This window comes from Letharia lupina (assembly GCF_014066315.1).
Source record: "Letharia lupina isolate WasteWater1 chromosome Unknown contig_5, whole genome shotgun sequence".
NCBI classification, from domain to species: Eukaryota; Fungi; Ascomycota; class Lecanoromycetes; order Lecanorales; family Parmeliaceae; genus Letharia; species Letharia lupina.
The window spans coordinates 1,455,721-1,477,164 of record NW_023502974.1 but is presented as its reverse complement, the minus strand read 5'-3'; the positions used below and the strand labels follow the sequence as shown (position 1 = coordinate 1,477,164).

At 47.6% G+C, this 21,444-nt stretch overlaps 8 protein-coding genes across 8 annotated transcripts; 3 read left to right on the top strand and 5 right to left on the bottom strand.

Moving 5' to 3' along the window:
• Positions 1-107: 107 nt before the first annotated feature.
• On the bottom strand, positions 108-3,792 carry HO133_008709 (uncharacterized protein; the record flags this gene model as incomplete). Its single annotated transcript, XM_037299573.1, is given in 8 exon segments — positions 108-1,296; positions 1,626-2,123; positions 2,212-2,355; positions 2,462-2,568; positions 2,718-2,791; positions 2,840-2,847; positions 3,408-3,610; positions 3,625-3,792. The coding sequence occupies 8 exon segments, from the start codon at positions 3,790-3,792 to the stop codon at positions 108-110; spliced, it is 2,391 nt and encodes a 796-aa protein (XP_037155574.1).
• Positions 3,793-5,280: 1,488 nt separating this feature from the next.
• HO133_008708 (uncharacterized protein) lies at positions 5,281-6,491 on the bottom strand (the record flags this gene model as incomplete). The annotated part of the gene is made up of 2 exons (XM_037299572.1): positions 5,281-5,823; positions 5,916-6,491. The coding sequence occupies 2 exons, from the start codon at positions 6,489-6,491 to the stop codon at positions 5,281-5,283; spliced, it is 1,119 nt and encodes a 372-aa protein (XP_037155573.1).
• Positions 6,492-6,517: 26 nt separating this feature from the next.
• HO133_008707 (uncharacterized protein) lies at positions 6,518-8,852 on the bottom strand (the record flags this gene model as incomplete). Its single annotated transcript, XM_037299571.1, has 3 exons — positions 6,518-6,868; positions 6,952-7,918; positions 7,978-8,852. The coding sequence occupies 3 exons, from the start codon at positions 8,850-8,852 to the stop codon at positions 6,518-6,520; spliced, it is 2,193 nt and encodes a 730-aa protein (XP_037155572.1).
• Positions 8,853-11,202: 2,350 nt separating this feature from the next.
• On the top strand, positions 11,203-12,494 carry HO133_008706 (uncharacterized protein; the record flags this gene model as incomplete). Its single annotated transcript, XM_037299570.1, has 2 exons — positions 11,203-11,206; positions 11,326-12,494. 2 exons carry the CDS (start codon positions 11,203-11,205, stop codon positions 12,492-12,494), a joined length of 1,173 nt encoding a protein of 390 aa, XP_037155571.1.
• A 1,098-nt stretch (positions 12,495-13,592) lies between these two features.
• On the top strand, positions 13,593-14,142 carry HO133_008705 (uncharacterized protein; the record flags this gene model as incomplete). Its single annotated transcript, XM_037299569.1, has 3 exons — positions 13,593-13,683; positions 13,729-13,836; positions 13,922-14,142. 3 exons carry the CDS (start codon positions 13,593-13,595, stop codon positions 14,140-14,142), a joined length of 420 nt encoding a protein of 139 aa, XP_037155570.1.
• Positions 14,143-15,108: 966 nt separating this feature from the next.
• HO133_008704 (uncharacterized protein) lies at positions 15,109-16,576 on the bottom strand (the record flags this gene model as incomplete). The annotated part of the gene is made up of 3 exons (XM_037299568.1): positions 15,109-15,252; positions 15,744-16,278; positions 16,404-16,576. The coding sequence occupies 3 exons, from the start codon at positions 16,574-16,576 to the stop codon at positions 15,109-15,111; spliced, it is 852 nt and encodes a 283-aa protein (XP_037155569.1).
• Positions 16,577-19,341: 2,765 nt separating this feature from the next.
• On the top strand, positions 19,342-20,356 carry HO133_008703 (uncharacterized protein; the record flags this gene model as incomplete). The annotated part of the gene is made up of 3 exons (XM_037299567.1): positions 19,342-19,414; positions 19,468-20,157; positions 20,202-20,356. 3 exons carry the CDS (start codon positions 19,342-19,344, stop codon positions 20,354-20,356), a joined length of 918 nt encoding a protein of 305 aa, XP_037155568.1.
• A 361-nt stretch (positions 20,357-20,717) lies between these two features.
• On the bottom strand, positions 20,718-21,266 carry HO133_008702 (uncharacterized protein; the record flags this gene model as incomplete). Its single annotated transcript, XM_037299566.1, has 1 exon — positions 20,718-21,266. The coding sequence occupies one exon, from the start codon at positions 21,264-21,266 to the stop codon at positions 20,718-20,720; it is 549 nt and encodes a 182-aa protein (XP_037155567.1).
• Between the last annotated feature and the right edge of the window lie 178 nt (positions 21,267-21,444).

The following is a 21,444-nucleotide window of genomic DNA, read 5'->3' as shown; positions in this document are numbered from 1 at the left end:
TTTGAAACACTCAATGTCCAAGTGCACGTTTGTGCCATCCTAGAATTACAGGTATGACCGTCCCTCTCAATCTCTATCCCTGTCGTTGAATGTGCTCGGTCGTATCATCAAAACACGAGGTTGAATTCAAGTAGCTCTCGAGTACATTGCCTGACTCCATGCTCACAAGAATATACCTCATCTGCAGAGTCAAAGCTCAACTGTCTTCCAGAATCGGACCTGGTTGCGGTGCTTTTCGCTTCGACCTGCATCTCCTGGCCCTCCATCATATTTGCGACTACGTCGTCATCGACTAGGATGGTTAGACCTTTGACAGTAGACCATGTTGTTTGCCCCACCTCCCCGGGATCAATCGAGACTGCTTCCGCGATTTTCCTGGTAAGATCACAAGCTGTGCGCTCGAAAAGGTATACTGCTATGTAATGGTCAATCTGGGTTACGTGTTTGAAACCGACTGGACGTATGTAAAAACAAGCAATTTTGACTCCCCCGGGCCTTATTGATCTGTTCCTGGTCCCTTCTGGAAGATCTCGTGTCGACGTCCTTTGCTGCGACTCATCACACCATGGTGAAGTTGGAAGCTGAATCGGCTCTGACGACAACATCGAGTGTTTTGGTCTCGACGTTATCGGCATCAACGCGCTTCGTGGAGCCGAAGATGAGGACGCCGGCCCAGTCTCGGGCGATTCTGGAGATTTGTCCTTGTGCCCTAACGGGGGCCAGTCACAGTCTTGCTGTTTCTTTCCTTGTTGGTCGAGGAGTGTGTACGGCGGGGTTGAAGTGCAATTCTGTTGCAAGATCTTGATCTTACAAAGTATGCCATCCTCATGATTTCTTCGTGCTCCTGGGAGTCTCGGCGTCTTGCTTTTATCCCTGCCGAGTCTCTTGTCTTTTGGTGTCTGGCGTGTCTGCGATTGCGCTAATTGCTGCTTCAGTCTTCTGATGCGTTTTTGCCCAATAGCCATATCGTTGGCATTCTTGCGCTCTGCACCATGACTCCTGAATGACTTGATCCTGCAAAAGCTCATCTCGAGATTCGGTCTGAGAGACTGTACTGAAGTGGTCGATATCTCTTCGGTTTTACTGCAGAGTTGCATTGCAACCCCCATGACTCCTTTGCAGTGACTAAAGTCTGTTGACCGGAAATTTAATCGAAATGCGATTGAGAATTGTCTCATGTCATTGTGGTCTGCGCTCCACATCAACGAGAAGCCATCAGAGTGAACAACCTGAGAACTTGCCCCGTGGTCCGGATGATCAGATTCGTGAGGGTCCACGTATTCAATTGCCTGAGACCTCCCTTCAATTGAGCGGACCTCATCATCATCTCAGTTTCTTTCCCACAATCGCCAACAGGCTAACGGTTGTTGTCTTTGCTGCTCTGTATCGAACACGACTTGCACAGATGTGCAATACACCTGCTTACCAGGGTCGGGTCCAGCACGCAACGTATCTTCGACAGAGATGGAATAATGTGAGCCTTTGTTTAAATAAGTCACGGGGCTTTCACCAGATCCCTTTAGCATCAAAGCAGGGGGTGCGTGAAGTTTGTGGCAAAAGCGAGCCCTTGGGTCATCATGTCAGTGAATGTTGATCATGCTGAGGAACCTGAATCAAACACCCACCCGTTTGAGGGCTGCACTGATAAGGCTGACCCAGTACTCCCAGTTTTCTGGTAGAAGCTGTCCACGATCTCAGGTTCATGTGACTCGACGACGTCCACGCAATCTGGACTAGCGACATCTTCACACGCAAGAGATGACAGAGGCTGAAGATCTGGCGAGGCAGAAGATAATGTGTCCGGAAATGAAGTTTGTGGGGTTAGAGGAGATGGAAAGTCCTGAAAATCACACGACCAGATAGCCTCAGAAGTGGACAGAGATTCGGGAAGGATAAACTCTGACCACATATCGTGCTCAGTGGCGGGGGATAGTGGTTGACTCGACCCTACGACTGTTGGTTGATTACATTCTTCGACTTGTTGTCGTTCAGCAACCAGTGTTCGTCTCAAGGCTGGTTCATCTGTCATGAATGGCGTCGGTGCGACAGAGACAACATTTTCGAGGGAAAGCCACGGGACTCTGGATATCGGTGCGACAGTTATGTCATCATGTCGTGCATCACTGCAAGTCACGATTTCAATCCAGCAAATCGCTCGAGTAGCGCAAGTACATTGGGAGAAACTGTGTTGGTGGTGAGTAGATTACTTACTCCTCGTCTTTACGTCTAGACCTGATGATGCGTTGGGACTCGGTGACTGATAGGTGGATGGGTACGGAAGTTCCGGGGCTAACATCAGGGTGGTTCTCCCTGAATCTGGCATAGAGTTCGATGTCCAGCTTCTTGGAGCTCCGCCTATGGAAGTTCTGTCATTTCCTATTTGTGCATCACATCAACGACGATTGTCTGCTTGCCGATGCCACATCCTGGATGTTGATAGGGAAAAGGTTGATATGCGTACCGCTTGCGAAACATGACAGGGAAGACAACAGCTGTTGAAGCTTGAGTGGGACAGGTCCTATTGGCGCTTGCGATGGCATAAATGTTAATGGCATGGATGCGAGAATACTGTACGACCTTCTATCAGTACTGTATCTGTCCCGGATAGTGAGAATGGTCAAGTAGTTAAAGAGTTGACGAAAGCATCTGTAAGACGAAATTCAAAACAGGAAGCGGAGTTTGCTCCGCAGCGGATCACGGCATTACAGTATCCATACCTTAAAACCTAGCATGGCGATTGGCAAGATCCTCGCCCCTCCATCCAACGGGAGTGGCGTCCCGGCGATCAGGCCTAGACCCAAAAACCCTTTTCCATTCATTACCCGTTGAGCAAACTTACCGTTGGTACTGTATTTCATGTTAGGTCATAAAAATACTTATCAAGTACGTATATTAAAGGTTTCGACGTATTCACTAGTATTTTAGTGAATACATTGACCTAAGCAGGATTCATTCAGTCTCTAGTCTCTACGGAGAATCGAGGGATTTTCGGCAGTTGTGGTACCTAGCTGTCAAGGTCTCTGGAAAGTGGTACTGATGTTGCCAGACCAACCAGAACTCAAAGGTCGGCATCGGCTAGTATGTTTCTTTGAAGATTCTTATTTGAACTAGAACCTCTGCCCTTTCCAATGAATGAAGGTAAGATTGGAACCGTCGATGGCTTCATCCCGAGGTCAAGATGCCGCTGCAACATCCATAATGATCATACCTGTTTGCGCCAAGGCCTCATTTTTGGACTGGTACATTCTCCCAGGTCGTCTCGGTGTGTACTGCCTCGGAGAATCCGGTGGAGAGTCATCCAATTTTCTTCCTTTGCAAAAATCTTCTTGACCCTAGAGTCTGACGGTCATTGAAAGCTATCCATTTCCTCGTGCTCCAACTTGCGAAGATTGAATGTGTTAGTGTACATGCTTGGCTCCGGTGAATTGGCTTCCGGATACATACCGCTCTGGCATCCATCCAAATCCAATATACCAACATGATCTGCATCATCATTGACAGGATCAATCCTGTGACAATCAGGCCGTCGTCGGAAGAGCCTATCCAACCAAACATCGCCATTACGCTGCCTACCCTGCATTGCAAGCTTGTCATGACGACCTTGAGTGTCCTGTACACACACACTAAAAGAGTTCGTGAATGCAAGGATGGTTTGGTCGTCATCGCTGGACCTTTGTCCTCCTGCTGCACCGACAAGGCCGAAAGAAGAGTGGCTGACCGAGGTGCTGCATTCAGGAGTGACTCGATTGCTTGCTCTTGGCTCACCTGGGCCGCCATAGCTCTGTCAAGCATGACTCGAGGATAGAAAGGTTCCTGCGTAGAAGATGTCTTCCCCCTCCAGCACAAATCGTAACGAGATAGGTATGTGAAGATTGCATGAGCCTTTGCTGTACTGGTAGCGGGCAGTTCGTGATGTTCAATGGATACCGGAGCGCAAGTGACGAGGAAGCAAGCAGGATTCTGAAGAAGGAAAAGAAGGGATAGGGAGAAAAAGACTTTCATCGTGAATCGTGGCTGGTCAGAGACTGTGGACTTAGCTGGAGAGATGAAGAATGGTCACATAGTCTTGAGTTGTTCAAGGAAATGGGGGGGGGGAGGGGGGGTTAAGGGAAGAGGGTCAAGCATGGTAATGTAGGCCAAAAGGCGGATGGAGAGTCGATGGGTTGGTAGTAAGCTGTACTGCCGGAGTGGAATAATATCAGAGGGTCTCGCTTGTTCTACGTGGGAAAAAGGGTGTAGCAAACCCGAGCGTTCGCCGATCAATTACCGCATTGAAACCGTCTTCTTTTTCCCATTGGCCCGATCGATGAGCATCAGATCCTGTTTTGGGGAAAAAAAGTGACTTCTCTAGCTTTGAATTGGAAATGACAAAAGTACTTAACCGCATGCGGAAGCTACGGCGGACGACGGCTGACACTACGACAAAACCAAACCCAATTTTTTTTCTTTAATTTTTTTTTTCTTCCCGCGATTTTAAAGAGATACTTAAGAGATTTCTTTAAGAAATATCTTAGAGAGATATTTTAGAGGATTTTTTAGGGGTTACTTGAGGGGGATTTAGAAGAGTATTCGAGGGTATACTTTTGGAGGTACTCGAGGAGGGTATTTTAGAGAGTACTTAGAGGGTTACTCGAGGGGTTTCTTAAAGATTTACTCGAGAAATCACTCGAAAAAAAAAAAAAAAAAAAAAATTCGCGGGAAGTTCCACGGAAAGTCCCGTAATTTTTTTTTTTTTTTTTTTTTTGCGAAGAACTTCATTTATTATCCGTCGTAAGTACCCGGAAGAGTACCCGGAAGAGTACCCGGGAGAGTACCCCAGAAAGTACCTCGAAGAGTACCCGGAAGAATACCCCGGAGAGTACCCGGAAGAGTACCCCGGAGAGTACCCCGGAGAGTAGCCCCTAAAGAGTGCCTCAAAAAGTACCTCTCGAAGAGTTGAGAATATTCTAAAAAGAATATTTTGAAGAGAGTTACTAGAAATTGCGAAGAAGAAAAATGAAAAGAGAATTTTTTTTTTTTTTTTTTTTTTTTTTTTCTTTTGTCGTAGTGTCAGCCGTCGTCCGCCGTAGAAGCGCCGCCACACCGCCACAGCTCATAGCGTGTGACAGCCGAGCATGTCATTTGTGTCTGACAACCCGCAAAAATAGTCTCCGAGTCGGCCGAGAGGAATATTACAACGCCCGGTAATATATGGTAATTACCAACTCAATCAAAGTCAAAGATTAATTGAAGTGAAAACGAAATAAGATACGAATGATTTCTGACATCTTCACCATTCCTTCACCTCAGGTAAAGGAGCTCCTCCGCCTGGTTACATGGATTTTCCAAAAAGCAACTGGTGAAAAACAGTTCCCTCCAGAGGCCAACAAGTTCTGGTACTTGCATAGCGCATGTGACTTCTTGCATGCCTTGATAGCATTGACCGTAATCAACAAGAGCGCCGAAGAGCTTGTAAGCAAGGCCACGTTTGACTTGTCCTTGCTCGACACCTTGCTCCAAGCTGTCAATTCGGCTTCTGATCAAGTAGGCGTTGCGCCTCCACTCCTTCAGCCAACCATCGGTGTTCTCGAAGTCGACGGTGCAAATCGCGTGATCCACCGTCTTCTTGCCATCGCCAGTAACGCTATAGAAGTTTATCAAGACACGTCGGGCATTCCAGTCTGCAGACGCCGAAGCGCGGACTAGCTGTGGCCCATTTCCAGTGGCAATTAGAGGCTTGTTGACGGTCATGTCGGACACATCCATTCCGATCCCTTTCGTATCTGTCTTGGCCGCTTGTAGTAAGTAGTCGGCAACAGTCAGGGCAATATCGGCGTAGAGAGACTGGATGGATTAGCAATTTGCCTTAAGAAACTTTGAAATGCACTTGCCGAAGGGCAGAGAGCGGCCCCGTTGACTTTGTGCCTCTGAATCACGCTCGACAAGGATGGATGGTGGAGATCTGACTCAATGACGAGAGTGGACTTTTCATCACCGAGTTGCTGCTCGAGCACTCTTTGAACCGAAGACGTAGACAGCATAGAATTTGCGGATACGAGAGCAGCTGAGATCGCCGCGGGCTTTTCGTCTCCCTTAGTAAGGCAAAAGTCGTTGCTGTACTGGATCCAATAGTCCTTGCTATCCCAATGATAAGAAGGAAGCTGAAGAACCCTAAGGGCGTGTATGAAGTCCCGGTGATATTTCTTCCATTGAATATCGAGGCCGGCCAGGTACAGTGACGATAGACTTTTGGCCAGCACCTTCCAAGCGTCTTCATTGCGCCGAAGTGATGGGAGGGCTTGTATGTGAGAACCAAGGGCCGCTTTGATCATTTTAGAGCAAATCGGGTGAGCACCAATCTCGACCAAGATGCTTTCGTCTTTAACGGTGCCAGCATCCCTGCCAGCGACTAGTGCCGCTTGAGAGTTGACAGTCTCTCGACGGGCACGGCTCAAATAAGATGGGCCGAGTATTCCTTTATCACTAATGACTTCTCCATGTAGAGGAGACATGTAGGGCATTGATGGCTCGCTAAACCTTACAGCCTGCGCTGCGGGTTCGAAATCGTGTAAAATGCACTCGACTTGAGGTGAGTGAAAAGCGAAGAGTACATCGAGCTTGCGCTCTTGATGTTTTGCGCTGTAAGAATGATTGAAAGCAAGTCAACCTCTGAAATCGTCCCACTGAGTACAGTCTCATTAGGACCATTGATACAAGCAACTTCGTAGCTTTGCCGATTCACATAATTGCTGAGCGATGACAAAGACGCTTTGACAGCGAGCATAGCATGTGTTCCGGTGTTGCAGCGTTCTTCTAGAACCTGAGCTCTGATTCCGGCTAAGAAGATAGCGTCGCTAGCTGAGACAACTCCTGCGGTGTGTCTCCAAGGCTGTGACCGATTACCGTGGATGGATAAACTCCCCAAGAGATCCATAGTTGAGCAAGGGCCATCTGTACGCAGACAGTGCCTACTTGAGAGACTACTGGCCCGACCTCCTGAAGGCCGCCGCGAGAACCATCAATCAGGGGTACAAAGCTTGGAAATCCTTGGCTTTGCGCTATGCGATCAAAGCGCTGGATACTTGCCCGAAATGAGGAGATGTGGTCGAATAGCTGGCGTGCCAGACTGGCATATAGGGCGCCTTGGCCTGTGAATACGAAGTTCACTTTGGGGACCTTTGCGGGAATCGGAGTTGATTTAAGGTCTTCGCTTGGTCCAAGGCCTTGCAGAGCGTCTTTGGTCGATCTGAGGTCACGGCCACTGCCGATAACTCGATGGCTATGGTGCATGCGGCGAGCGGTTGATGTGTATGCCAGAGATGGGAGCGACAGTTCGGGGTTGCCATTCAGAAAAGCCGCCAAAGTTTCGATGTTCTTCTGAATTGAAAGCTTGATTTTGCCAGAAACTGCCACCAAGTGAGTGGATCGAGGGTCGAGGTGATCCATAGGGAAAACGCTAGGAGCATCTTCCATAAGCAGAGCAGTGTTCCCTCCGCCAGCACTGAAGTTGTTCAAAAATACGGTTCGTTTTCGCTTCCCATGCTCCGGTCGTCTCCAATCAGTCGGTTCCAACGCAATCTTCACATTTCTCACCTTGAGGTCGGTAGGGAAATTGTGGTTGATCTTTGTTTTGATACCGCAGTGCGGCGGGATCTCGTTCTCTTCCATCATCTTCAGGACCTTGATCAGAGAAGTTACCCTTGATCCTGACTCGGCGTGACCGACGTTTGCCTTGATCGATCCAAGGTGTAGCGAATGTTCAGGACCACGTTTTCCTGTAGCAAAAACATCTAAGACCGACTTCATCTCCACGACATCACCAGCTTGAGTGCCAGTTCCATGCATTTCGATGTAACTCACATCGAGCGGATCAACGTTTGCAACATCCAAAATATTGGTAAAGATGGAGGCTTGAGCTCCCACATGAGGCCTAGTCATTCTAGAGATCCTGTTAGCTTTCTAATTGTTCAGAAAGTCGAAGTAGGAAATGTCACTTACGAGTCCGCTTCTGCGGAGTGGTTCGTGTATGCTCCAAGAATGACGCCTCTGATAGGGTCATTGTCGGCTTCTGCGTCCTCCAACCTCTTGAGAACCACGGTTCCTACAGCATCAGCTCTGCAATAACCATTTGCACCGTCATCAAATGTGTTACAATTCCCTGTGGATGACAAGAATTGGCCACGGTCGAGACCAGCGAAAATATCTGGGTTTGTCATGACGTTTGTACCGCCAGCAATGGCAGTGTCGCAATTACCTCTCCACAATGAGTTGCAGGCTACGTGTATGGCTGCAAAACTCGAGGAACACGCTGTGTCGACGCTGAAGCTGGGTCCACTGAACTTGAAATGATAATTGATGCGCCCTGGAGTGAAAGCACGGTTGCCACCAGGTAAAAAAGAAGTGTCGATATTCTGGCCACTGTTTACTTCTCTCCAATCATCACTAGTCATGCCATAAAAGATGCCGACTCGATTCCGTTGGGTTGATGGAGTTGTGTCTGGTACAAAGCCGGCCATCTCCAGGGCTTCGTATGCAGTAATGATCGCTAATCGCTGACCTGGATCGGCATTGGCAGATTCCCGTGGTGACATGTTGAAGAACCGAGCACCGAACAAGCCTGGTTTCTCAATGAAGCAGCCATATTGGACCTTACTCGTATTCTTCTTTCGGCCAGTAGGGTCATAATGCGTTGCGACATCGAATCGGTCTTCTAGAATCTTTCGATGGACATCAAGACCCTTGTGCAGGATATCCCAGAACTTGTCTATGCTTTCAGCATCAGGGAATCTTCCCTCAAACCCAACGATTGCGATCTTCGATTGTTCTGGTTTGCCACTCGGGCTTGAAGACGGATCGTTCCTGGGGTCAGCCATGCAGGAATTGTTTATGGTTGTCTGTGACTGAGTGGCTTGTGAGAGTATCGAAGCTAAACTTTGAGCTGTAGAAGTGAGGATTAGATAGATGATGACGCGCGAAGAAGGAGATGCTTGACAAAATTCTGTCGCGCTCTCTTTCAATATGTACCAGCGAAGTTGCTAAGTTAGAACGTCATTCAGGACAATCCGCAATAAGGATCTGTAACTATATCCTGAGACTCGTTATCCCGCTGCACTGGAGAGTAAAGGAAATTTCGATCTGTAAAGAATCAAGTATTGCCTGATCACATGGAGCCAGAATTGCCTCAACATCATTCGGCCCACAGATGTGAGGTGCATGGTATGGAGCATTGATCGAGAGCTTGGTTGGTTTGAAAGCGGAGAAAGGCTCTGATTGTAACATTTGCTGGAGAACCGTGGACGGGCCGCTGATTGTTACATTAGTTGAAGTAACTGCACTCACGTAAGGTCTTGAACTCTTCGAAAGACCCTGCTGGAGTCAACAAAAGTCTCAAAATTGGCGTTGAGAGTTTACATTTGCATTAGAGAACGCATCAAGAATGGCAGCAGCCTGTTTCTCTTGCATGCCTACTATCACCGACCATATTGGTGGCACAACGGAGCGAGGTTCAATATCATTGCGTGCTTCAAAAGACCCTAGGCCTGTTCGAAATGCAACTAGGACTACTTCTGTAGCCGCAGGAAGAAGTTCAGCAACTGTTTGGGAGGTACTTATGGCAGCGGCTGCAAAAGATCCAGTACACAGTCCCACGGCATAATTGGTCGAGCTGTGAGGATATCGCCGTGATCCTTCACTATAGTACCTAACTGAAGTTAGCATTGGCCGCCGTTTAGAGTAGTAAACGCAACGACATAGTTTACGAAACGGCCAAGTTGGTTGATGCAAAGCAAAGCAAGCCCAAGAGCCGGATTGTCCCCAAACCCACGGCGTCTGGCAGTCAATAGCTCAAGGAGGGTAGTATAGCGGGGAAACCATTCTTGTTGAACGACGGGCAATCGTGCTATCTCGACACGAAGTGCATAGTTGACACGCTCAAAGAAGGATCTCAAAACACTATTGTCGTTGACATGCAGAAGTTGGCGCAAGTCTGCATCAGATGCATTCGTCTGGTCTCCAAAGATGAAGATCTGAGTCGGTGGCTCCATGTTGAAGGATCTATGCAGGCCTAGTGACCAAGTGGGAATGGAAAGAACATTGAAGCCTTGTCACTGTTACGTGCACGGCCTGGAAGGTGACTTAATAGAGAATTCTTCAGGCTCTTCGGAACTTGCCTTGACAACACTCGGGCCTCTAGGCTTGATAACGGTGTTCAATGCTTATCTCTCAGCCTCCGAAACGTATATATTCCCAAGACTAAGGTTGCAACACGGGAGAAGGGAACATGGCAAAGGAGCGATGACAGGTTTTAGCCGAGCAGCGATTGTGGTATGACGTTGTACGAAACGTTGCCGGAATTGTAAATTGCAGTATACAATCGGGTTATGCATCGAATGATTCTTGTCCGTACGGCCGAAGGCCTGCATCTTGAATCGGGTGTAGGATGTGGGTCCGCACTGTGCCCGACAGATGCCCGACATTGGAGTTGGATGGGCAGTCGGATTGACAAACATGCTCATGAAAGCACCCATGTCCAAGGTCATCACCCATCAATAACCTTCTCGGCCCAGCAGGCGAACACGGGTGCTAATGTATGGGAGTCTAAAGAGTCACACGGCTGTTGTCAGTGATTAAATGAGGTTGACTCCAGGTGAATAGAATGGCTTCTAGTAATGATTAACTTTCATGATGGCTAGATTATGCAAGAGTCGAGCATAGATTATAGATAGAAGCATAACGTACTGTGGACCAGCGAGATGCGCCATCAGCGGCTTCGAGGAGGATGTATTATGCGTCTAGCGGTGTCATGAGCTCGATGAACGAAGAGCGGACAGAATGCAGCGCTGGAACTCTACCATCGACCATCGAATCATACCATACTTTACCATCAGATCCTTGACAAGCGGTGCATGGACCCCGCTCATGTATCTGTGGTAGTCTCCTTCATCCATGCCAGGCTTGCGATAGGCGCAGACTGTCCAACATAGCAGCCGCTGAGGCTCCTCGTTCATTGGTGCCATTTCCAGAGCGCTCGAGGCTGAAGATCTTATCGTAGTTGAAGTCGTGCAGACGTTGCTAGAGTGAATGAAAACGCTTACAGGAGGAATAAGAGAGCCATTGTCATCTGCCAGGGTCATCAGCCTTCCAGGAACCGGGATCGTTAACGGTGACGCGCTTCGGCACCCGAATCTCGTGCTTGGGCACAGCGGGGGACACTTTGAAAAAAAAATGGGTCAGTTCCTTGGATTGAGCTCTTGCGCGATAATACTAGCGTATAAAAGTTTATCTAAACCGTCGAAGATATAAAAACAGCGGTATTTCGGTGGGCGACAGATATAGTCCGATTCGTAGATAGATCCGTACTCATACTACACAGGCAAAGCAGTCCTGGTCCCCTACGAGAGTCTGAGAGACCACCTGGGCCGGCTCACCCAGCCAATCAATGCAGACATGGTGAGAAAATTGGCTTCGCGTATTCCTCATCACTACCGGCTCTTGAGGCCTTGATGCCGGATGATTTCGCCGCTAGGATTCAGGGTACACAAGTAGACCCCAAAACTCCCACAAGTGATGCGGACCGACTCCCTTTCATCAATGGTCAGACAGGCGAGCGCATTGGGGAAATCAAATCGAGCAAATTTGACCGTCTCCGACGCGACAAGTTCGGTAAGCTGTTGATGGAGCTGTTGATGGAAGGACTCGACATCAAATGGGAAAAGAGTCTTACGGATATCATATACTCTGCAGATGAGACGAAAGTCACAGCACGCTTCGCAGATGGAACAAAGGACACAGGCAGTCTTTCGGTTGCATCCGACGGTACACATTCGACAGTGCGGGAGCTGCTCGTCGGAGCTGAGAAAGCTAAGGTGACCCCCACCGACTTTGCTACAACCTTGTGCTTCACGAAGCACTCTCGAGAGCGAGTTTTGTTCCTACGGAGTACACCGTTTCACCCACTCTATCAGGTCGCCCCACATCCCCATGGCTCCTTTGGCTGGCTTAGTCTCCACGACGGTGATGATGTCGATCACCCTGAGAAATGGAAGTTCTTCCATTACATTTCTTATCCCGAGCCTCGAAATGTGGAAAACAACAAGTCAATGGCTGGACGTCTCGCATACCAGAAGGAATTGGCCAAAGAATTCTGCGACCCTTTCAGGAGCGTTTTCGAATGGACACCAACCGACAGCCCCTTATGGTATGGGAAACTGCGCCAATGGGATCCAAGCGAGCCAGAGCACAGCTGGGAGAATCATGACGGCCGAATCACTCTTGCAGGGGATGCAGCGCACCCGATGACTTTTCAAATAGGGCAAGGGCTCAACCATGCGCTCAAGGATTCGTACGAGCTTTGCAAAAGGATTGAAGGGTTCTCAAATTCTGGCCGCTTTTCATCTGAGCAGAGGGCAACGGCAATTGCAGCCTATGAGAACGAGATGAGGCCGCGGGGAGGCGAGGAAGTGCGCTTGAGTGAGGCAAATAGTATAGCAATGCATGATTGGGAAAAGGTGATGTAGACTCCCTCCGTAAAGAAGGGCATGCATGCCCCATTTAAAGCTGCCAGATAATAGAATGTTGAATCCACTTCTGAAGTTTGGCTCTTGCCATGACAAGTGCCTTCGTGCGAGGTATTGAGGGTAGTACGACCTGGGATCTCGGTGCCCTTTAGCTCTGAGTTTCCTATCCTGAGATTTGTATTTGCATTGTTGGTCCCAGAAAACAGAAGGCTGAAAGGAAGATTCAATACAAAGGACTCGAAATAGTCTCTTGGGCTGGCTTTTGCACAACATGCAAAGCGAGGTATCCGTTGCAATGTAATCAACCCCTTTGCTAACATTTCTGTACAATTCCATTATACGCTGAGAACGGCTACTGGCGTGATGATGTCCACTGCCAAGCTTTACAATAAATAATGGCATGGCACTCTGTACTCGCTGCAGGTCAGCGTTGTAGCCGGCACCGAAAATCCTGCACAGCGCTAGTAGCAGCCCTAACCCTACTTTCGGAAGGCGACCTTGTAACAAGAGACCCTAGAACGTTGTTCTGGGACCGTATAGACTGAATTCTAGGGACTTCTATCGGGCCTGATAGGGGCAATGAGTCCCAAATTGGTCTCAAGTCAGTCGCGGTTCCGAAGCGAATCTAAGTGCATTGTCCAGGCAATCCTTCAGGCGGGCTTTTCTCTGAACCTCCAGCGCCAGCCCTCGGGCCTATCCTCTCTCATGACACCCCTCGGCTGTACGAGACATCTCATTTCGTCCGCACCCATCCCATTATCAAGCATGCGCCGTAAGCCCCGCCTCGCATGAATCCTGTGCAATGAGTCCGAAAGCTGTGCTGTGCTGCCTAAGCGAGATAGAGGTTTGATATTCGGACTTATGTGTATAGCACCGAGTCCGTGATGGAAGAAGCTGTGGCAAGCTGGTGAGGGTGATGGGCGCGGGGCGCAATGGGTCGCTCGCTGATGTGATTTCAACAAATTGCTGGTGGGGATTTTGACTGGCAACCATCAGCAAGGCCTCTATCTGGGACACCTCCTCTAGCCAAGCCTACATTGAAATCCTCTTCAATCCGTTCACTCCTAGATTATTGCCATAGCTCAGACCCATAGCAACATGGTACCCCACGCAACAGATTCAATCTCTTCGGCCAATCGATCGGAAACTAATGGTACTTCTCGCATTGGGAATGGCGATGCTGCCACTGGTATGGCATCAAAGCTGGAGAAATAAGCCGAGACTGATATTTCAGTCCTCATTGTCGGATCGGGGATTGGAGGCTTAATGACTGCATTGCAGTGTTGGCGGAAAGGACTTTCGATCAAGAGTTTGGAGAGAAGTGCGGGACCAGTCTACACAGGTGAGCTGCAGCAATAATGGACAGCTAACTCTAGCGGAGAACCCCAATCCTTATTGATCGCCGATTGCTGACGCCAACTGATCAGAGGATAATCTGACCATTCAACCCAGCGCCATGTCAATATTCCGCCATTGGCCCGAGCTCTGCAAGGAGATCGAAGAAGAGCAGTATGACTGCTGGATGTCCGACTACAGGCACTCGGGCCAGCACATCTACGGCCCTAAACCGCCAAGCTTCAATGATCCCGAGAACACCGTTGGACGCAACGGCCCCCGTTGCGTTTATGCAAAGCCGTTGCAAACCTAGATTCTGAACAATTCTGAGGGCTGCATCGAAGATAACGAACTGTGTATTCGAAAAACCAATTGTATGAGCTGACATACTCAACACCTGAATTGCCTGAATGGAGTATACATTGAGTTTTGACGTATAGTCTCCCAGGTGCAAGCACGAAATAGAGGCTTCGTACCACTGCTTGCTTAAATGGCATTTCTGGGCCTTCAGAAAAACCCAGGAATGCGCCACAGAGTGGCTTGCGCAATTGAGACTTGCTGCCATGATAGAAAAGAGAAGAGCAGACCACCGAAGGTCGAGACTCTTCAATTGGACACCATCCGTTACTTGTGAGGCTTTGTTCAATTCCATCCGGAACGTTGGGCCATGGACACAACCATGATACCAGAGTAAGTATTCCTCGTGATATTCCACCAGCTGCAATATTTGCCTGTTAGTCTAAACCGAAGTTTGGAGATTATGTTTCTCAATATCACGGGTACCAAATCCGCATGGCTGTGGCCATTCACATCCGCGGAATTTTTAAGCGCCAACAGGTGAATGCATTAATGACGGGATGTTGGATGGCACAAAATTGGACAGCGTCACAGCTCCATTGGTCAGAAACGTTGAAGAAGCTGGCTCGTTTCCTACTTGAGAAAGTCAAAGCCGTTGGGAGCCGTTTGCGGCACAGCGTTCGCGAATGGTGTACCAGGCAAGGGTTGAGAGGCGGTTATTTTGGTGATATCATGGACTGTGGGGTGCGGTGAGTATGTTCTTTACGTGGTTGCCAAGTTTTGCATCAGAGACGCATCTTGACCAGCATTCTGGGGCACCCCATCGCTAGTGCGCCCAGAAGGAATGGTATTTTCGGATAAGCGCACAGCGTGGAATTAAGGGTATGTCCTATCTCTCCGCGGATCGTAGCCATCTTGCCATTTGCGTGAGCAGGAGCTCGCTTCATTGTTCTCAACGCATCTCGTACAAGGGTCTTTGCGATCACATTTCTGCCGACGCATAGAGCACCTCGTACAAGTCTGTCTGGCCTTCGGCATATCGGAGGCTGATCTTGTGAGTCCCTAAAGAGCCAATCTGACTTTTGCCAGACTCTTGCAAAGTCTCAAGGTGGGCAGAGGCGAAGAGCTTCGTACAATGATGTTTCCTTGTCGGTCTTGGTCCACTTACGAGTAATAATCATCCGGAAATACATCAATTCTTGCCAAAACCAGACTGTCATCGAACCAGGAGTTGGTTACTGTGCCAAAATGCATCAATGTCGGCGAATAATGAACGTATGTCGTTATTGCATCGAATTGCTGGCAAACCACCTAATGGTGGCGCAGCTAGCGTCGTACAGCGGGTCGGGTATACGAGTACGAGTACTGGGAAGGCCGCGCCCCAGCACATATTTAGGTTAGCGAGCGGCGGACGGGTAGGGCAACTGGTATTGTAGAATTCTTTGTATAAAAACTGCTAAACCTCCCTACTCCAGTACCAAGGCCCGCACACGATGTCTTCCCCCTCCACTCTTGCCTGCATCCTCAGCTTTTCATACCATGTAAAAAGCTCAATCATAGCCTCTACTTATGTGCAACGCTACACAGAAACGGGCACTGCCAGTACCTCATACCCACCATACCACCCTGGCTTTTCTGCGGCTTAGTTGGATCCACGGAATACTTACACCCACCCTGATTCCCATCGTTCGAGTCATCAAAAGCATAATTGCTCGCCCATGCGACTTCACCATCTCCCCCGCCTGAATGTGCCCAGACAAAGCTCAAGCCCGAATTGTCAGGTGGAGATATCACTGAAAAGTCGCTTGTCGCCTCCGTTACTGTCATTATCCATCCGCCTGTTCCGAGACTGAAGGCTCCGGGCGGGTTGAGCGCACTGCGGTTTTGTGGGGCAATCCCGCCCATGGGGTGGTTTGATGCGTCACGCGCAAAGGCGATCCAGTAATTGTCACCTTGTGCCCAGGCAAGATAGAGATTGCAGTCTGAGCTATCGTCGAAATCTGTCGCCCACTCGTCGTACCATTTGCCGTCAGGGTTGGGCATTGGCCAATCATTAACCATCTTGCCAGTTTTCGCGCAGCCGGGCGACTTTACCACGCCATCTATTTCCTCCGGCATCCAAGCATACTCGGTCAAGGAATGGCAGCCGTAGCTGGATGTGAAGGTGATCAGTAGAATTACTCATAGGTTATTTGGTGTGGTGTTGGGAAAGACTGCACGTGCTCGGGGTGGCGCGGTATGGAGATGAGGAGGGATGACCAGGTATCATGAACTCACTTTTCTACTGGTTGGTATTGGGCGGGAGGGATCTGTGGAGTCATGCCATCACCGTGTTCTTGACCAGGAGTCCTTCCACCGCCACTATCATTACCAATCTCACTACCAGCGGCACCATCCTCTTCAGGGACCCTCGCCTCTAGGTGATATTTGATTGATGGATCTTGAGGCATGGCCAAGGTGCCGAGAAAAAAGGGGCTTGCAAGTAGGAGTGTCCAATGCATGATGTTGGGTTGCTGGTCTCAGGATCTTGAGTATAGAATGGGATAGAGATAAATTTATTTGGTCTTTGAAGCTGGAAACCTGTTGACGTTGAAGATGCTTTAAAGTCAAGGTATTGTGAATTCGAGGATGCTCTGAAGTTCAGAATGCTTTGACCAAGGGTTTCAAGCCCGCTTATATACTTGCAAGTCGACCGTCCTCGTTAGTGCCATTGCCAAATTTGCCGCTTTGCAGCATCTCCAAGCAACGGTCGAAACATCGCTTCAAACCCCAACGGATCCTCTGTTGCCCATATTTTGGTATATACAACACCATTCGGACTTTGAAACATAGCTTTGAGATCATTGGCCTGTGTGGCTTAGACTTCAACTGTACTAGACTTACCCTTGCAGGTACGTACTCGTAGTGCCTATATGACGTGACATCAACAGAAGATCTTGGTGGAAAGAGCTGATCTTCAAGTAATCCGTTATTCAATTATCGACACACTCTTAGAAATGATAGCTACCCATTCCTGTTGCGCAGATTTTAGACAAAATGGCATCTATTCCTAGCCCACTCCGTAAGCGACCCCTGCACAGCCTCGACGAAGAACAGCCTCACTCCACAAAATCCAAAATCCAAAACTCCGCAATCCTAAAGCCAATACAAGCCCCCAATTACAACACTATCTTCAGCTCAAATAGGCCTATTTCTCCTACACTGCCGTCGAAGGATTAAAAAAAAAAAGTAAAAAATATCGGTCATCGTCGAACACCGTATTGGCCGGCTTACCCCTGATTGCATAATCCTTGTGTCAAGGAAATGGATGACTGGGTCATGAATTCATGGTGGTGTAAAAGATGTTGATTATTCTATGTGCCTGCAGGGCAGATATGTGCGGTGCCAAGCCACGCTAGGCCCAATTGGGTGGTAGCTCTGGAGGAGGCCTTGGCGTACCGTGACACCTTGAGAAGAAAAAAAAAATCCCACAATTCTGGCACACCCAAAAATCAAAAATCAAAAATCAAAAATTTCAATTTTTCTATATAGGTTCACAATCAATTAATTATAATCTAGAAAATTATTAAAATTTAATAAATATAATATAGATTAGATTATAAAATTCTTAAAAGATTTAAATTATTCGTTATATTAGTATATATAATAGAATAAGATAAAGTTAAGTTAAAAAATCTTAAATTTATATATATAGTTAATTATGAATTCGAGATTATTACGCCTTTTAATTAGACTATTTAAATTAGCCCGCTAGTCTTTTTAAGATCTCTTATTTAAAAAAAAAAATATATTATTTACAATTAGAATAACTTTTTTGTTTTCTATTAAAAAAATCTATATTACGTTTCCGTGACTTGGCGTAGCTTAGCCTAGCGTGGCTTGGCGTGTAACTACTTTCTTCGTTTCTTTATAGCTTCCTAGCATCTTCAATCAATCAATCATATCAAGAAACACCTTTCTCCTTCGAGAAACTACTTGCCCGGAGTACATGCATACTTCTCATACCTGTAATCTTAATAATCTAATTTTTTTTTAAATTATAAAGCGTAGTTTGCGCTTTTTACCGCCGATTTTTTTTCAAAATTTAATCTTATAATTATTCAAAGGCAAAGAATTTAAATATCGCTTATTAAAGTTCGCTTACTAAATTTACTCGATAGCTCTAATTAAAAAAATAGATTATGAATTTAATTTATAGATTTAAACTCGTTATAAAATAGAATAATAGCGAATATTTCGAAATACTCTTAATAGCTTTAGAATAGCCGAGGTAATTTTTTTTTAAATGTTAATATTTATTTAGATAATTTTTTAATATAATATTAAATTAATATTATTTTATTTTACTTACGTTATAAAGATTAAAATTTTTAGATACTTTAATAATAAATACTTAAGTATATAAAGTATATTGTTACGTTCCCGACATAGCGTGAGAAACCTTACTAGCGTAACTCCTTACTAGCGTGACTTGGCATGTCGCTTCCTTTCCTTTCTTCGAGAACGTTTATAGCTGAGCATAGCGTGAGAAACCTTACTAGCGTAACTCCTTACTAGCGTGACTTGGCATGTCGCTTCCTTTCCTTTCTTCGAGAACGTTTATAGCTGAGACTTAATCAATCATTCAATCACAATCAGAACCAAGAAACACCTTTCGCTTCTTCGTGAAACTCCTTTCCAGGAGTACATGCATGCTTCTTACACAGTATCCCTAATATATATATTTTATAATTTCTAGATATAATTAATTATAGTTGTGAATCTATATAAGAATATTTGAGATTTTGATTTTTAATTTTAGGTTGTGCCAGAACTGTGGGAATTTTTTTTCTTTTTCTCAAGGATTATGCAATCAGGGGTATCCGTTTCGATGCCCCTAAAAAGCGCTTGGTTGATTTCTTCACTAGTGCTTTTAGACTCTTTTTGGGGAGCGAACAACAACTCATGGTATGGCGCAGAGTTTATCCTTTCATCAAACAGGCAACCTAAAGATACATGCATAGCGCATCCATATAAAGATAAAGGAAAGCTTTCGGACCAGTCTCCTATGGATGAGGGTCAAGCTCCGCCTTCTCCAACTGCATTGGTAAGACAGAAGAGGGTTGAGCGGTCTTTTTATCATACCACCAACGGAAAAACCGTTGCGATAAGAGGTCACCGACATTAGCTGACTGAGCCTTCAGATCTTGTCAACACTATAACTCGTTACATATCAATGAACTATAACGGTGCTCCAGGTTTGGAGTTTGGTGGAGGAAATATCAAGATTGATCCAAGCGTCGCCGCAGGTGAGATGTCACACTCGCCAGAATTCATATACTCATTGCTAAACAATATCCAGAACTACCAGAAGGCTGTCGAGTGGTATCTACTGAAAGCCATGGCGTCAGTTTCTGGGCTTATACTGGCCGTATTGACGTCGATCTGGCCGACGGGACACCACAATCATTTTTTATTAAGGTCATATCGAAAGAGCGTGGCAAGAACATGATGCATGGGGAGTTCGAGTCGATGTCCGCAACCCACGCACTCTTGCCTGACTTCACGCCGAAGCCGATAGCCTGGGGAACGTACGAAACCGTACCGGACACGCACTTCTTCTTGTGCGAATTCCGAGAGATGATCGACGAAATGCCAGACCCGCACAGATTCACCGCCCGGCTGGCAGCGCTCCACCAGAACAGCAAGTCCCCGCAAGACAAATTCGGCTTCCATGTGACAACATATACCGGCAATTTGCCCCAGGACAATGAGTGGGAAGCAAGCTGGGAGACTTACTTTGCGAAGAGCATGAGGCGGGCTCTCAATCTCGAACTCGAAGCCAAGGGACCGGATACCGAATTTGATACGCTAGTTCCAGCGCTCTTCGATAAGGTCATACCGCGTCTTCTGCGCCCACTTGAGAGCGACGGCCGGTCTTTGAAACCCTCGCTCGTGCACGGCGATCTTTGGTACGCGAATTCGGGGATCGACGTGGGGACGGGGGAATCTCTCATCTTTGATGCATGCAGTTTCTACGCTCATAACGAATGTAAGTGCTGACGTAGACTGATTGACGCAACAGAAATCATTAAGCTCACATGCAGCCGCTTGATGAAGATGAGTTTGGCCAGTGGCGGCCCGTTTGCAATAGGTTCGGCGCCGAATACCTGGCAGCATACCATTCTTACAATCAAATATCTCCGCCTGAAGAGGACTATGACGGACGTTTGGATCTCTACAAGCTGTGAGGATGCCATTTCCACGCCTATCTTGGACCTTTTCCCGAGCCTAACCTGGAACAGAAGATTCAATACGCACGTATCTGCCCTCTTCACCCAAAATCAGGCGCTCAGAGAACAGTACGAAGTTTTGTGGCCCTGCAAGGAACGCTGTTGCTGACAAAAATTTATAGAATGCTTGGCGATATCAGGGACTTAGTACAGAGATATGGATAGCTCCAGGGAGAAGCTCGTTGCAAGGAGGTTTTCTTGGATTATGTAAAGACCCCACCGTATAACGTCCCGAAGTCCAGCTCCGTCCTCTTTAAAAAATTGCCCAGGATTTTACCGAGAGCATTGCACAAAAGCACTGCCGACTTTAGTGCAGCCATCAACTCTTCTCAACCTCATGTCCAGCGGTAGAGACTTGCAATATCCGATCTTGCATCCCCTCTACGACCACCACAATGACTCCCGCATCCTTCAACTTCTGCATCCCCACATTCTCCCCAACAAACACCTCTGGCTCCCTGATGCCCACGTAAACCACCTTTATCGCGCCATTGAGCCGCAAGATCCTCTCCACGCATGTCCGATTCCCACTCAATCGCTTATTGCACGGCTCCATGGTCGTATACAGGACGGTGTTCTTCGGCAGCACTTCCCCAATACGCTCCTCGGGGAGGTTATGCTTTTGGGCCACCTTGATGAAGCAGCACTGCTCCGCGTGCGTGCTGCCGGGATCGCCCAGGGAGTCCCGCGGTAGTTCTAAAGAGTAGCCTGTGGAGAGGATGACGTTCTCGTCGGCGTCGACGAGGACGGCCCCTACGCAGAATTTGGTGGATGCGGGCGGTGAAAGGCGGGCTCGCTCCAGGGCGTATTCCATATATGCTTTGTGATCGCCGGCTGAGATGGTCGGATGGGGCGGTTCGGAAGCCATCGTTGATACCACAGTTGTCAAGAGGTTTTGGACCTGTACTTTTTCAAAATGGAAAGATTGAAATCTCGAAGATTGAGACAAATGGACGAGCCGACGGATGGGTAGATATTTTCGGATTTTGCAGGATGTGCTGCTAGTGATAGATAGCTGTCTGCTAGCCTCCTGAAGGACGTGATAT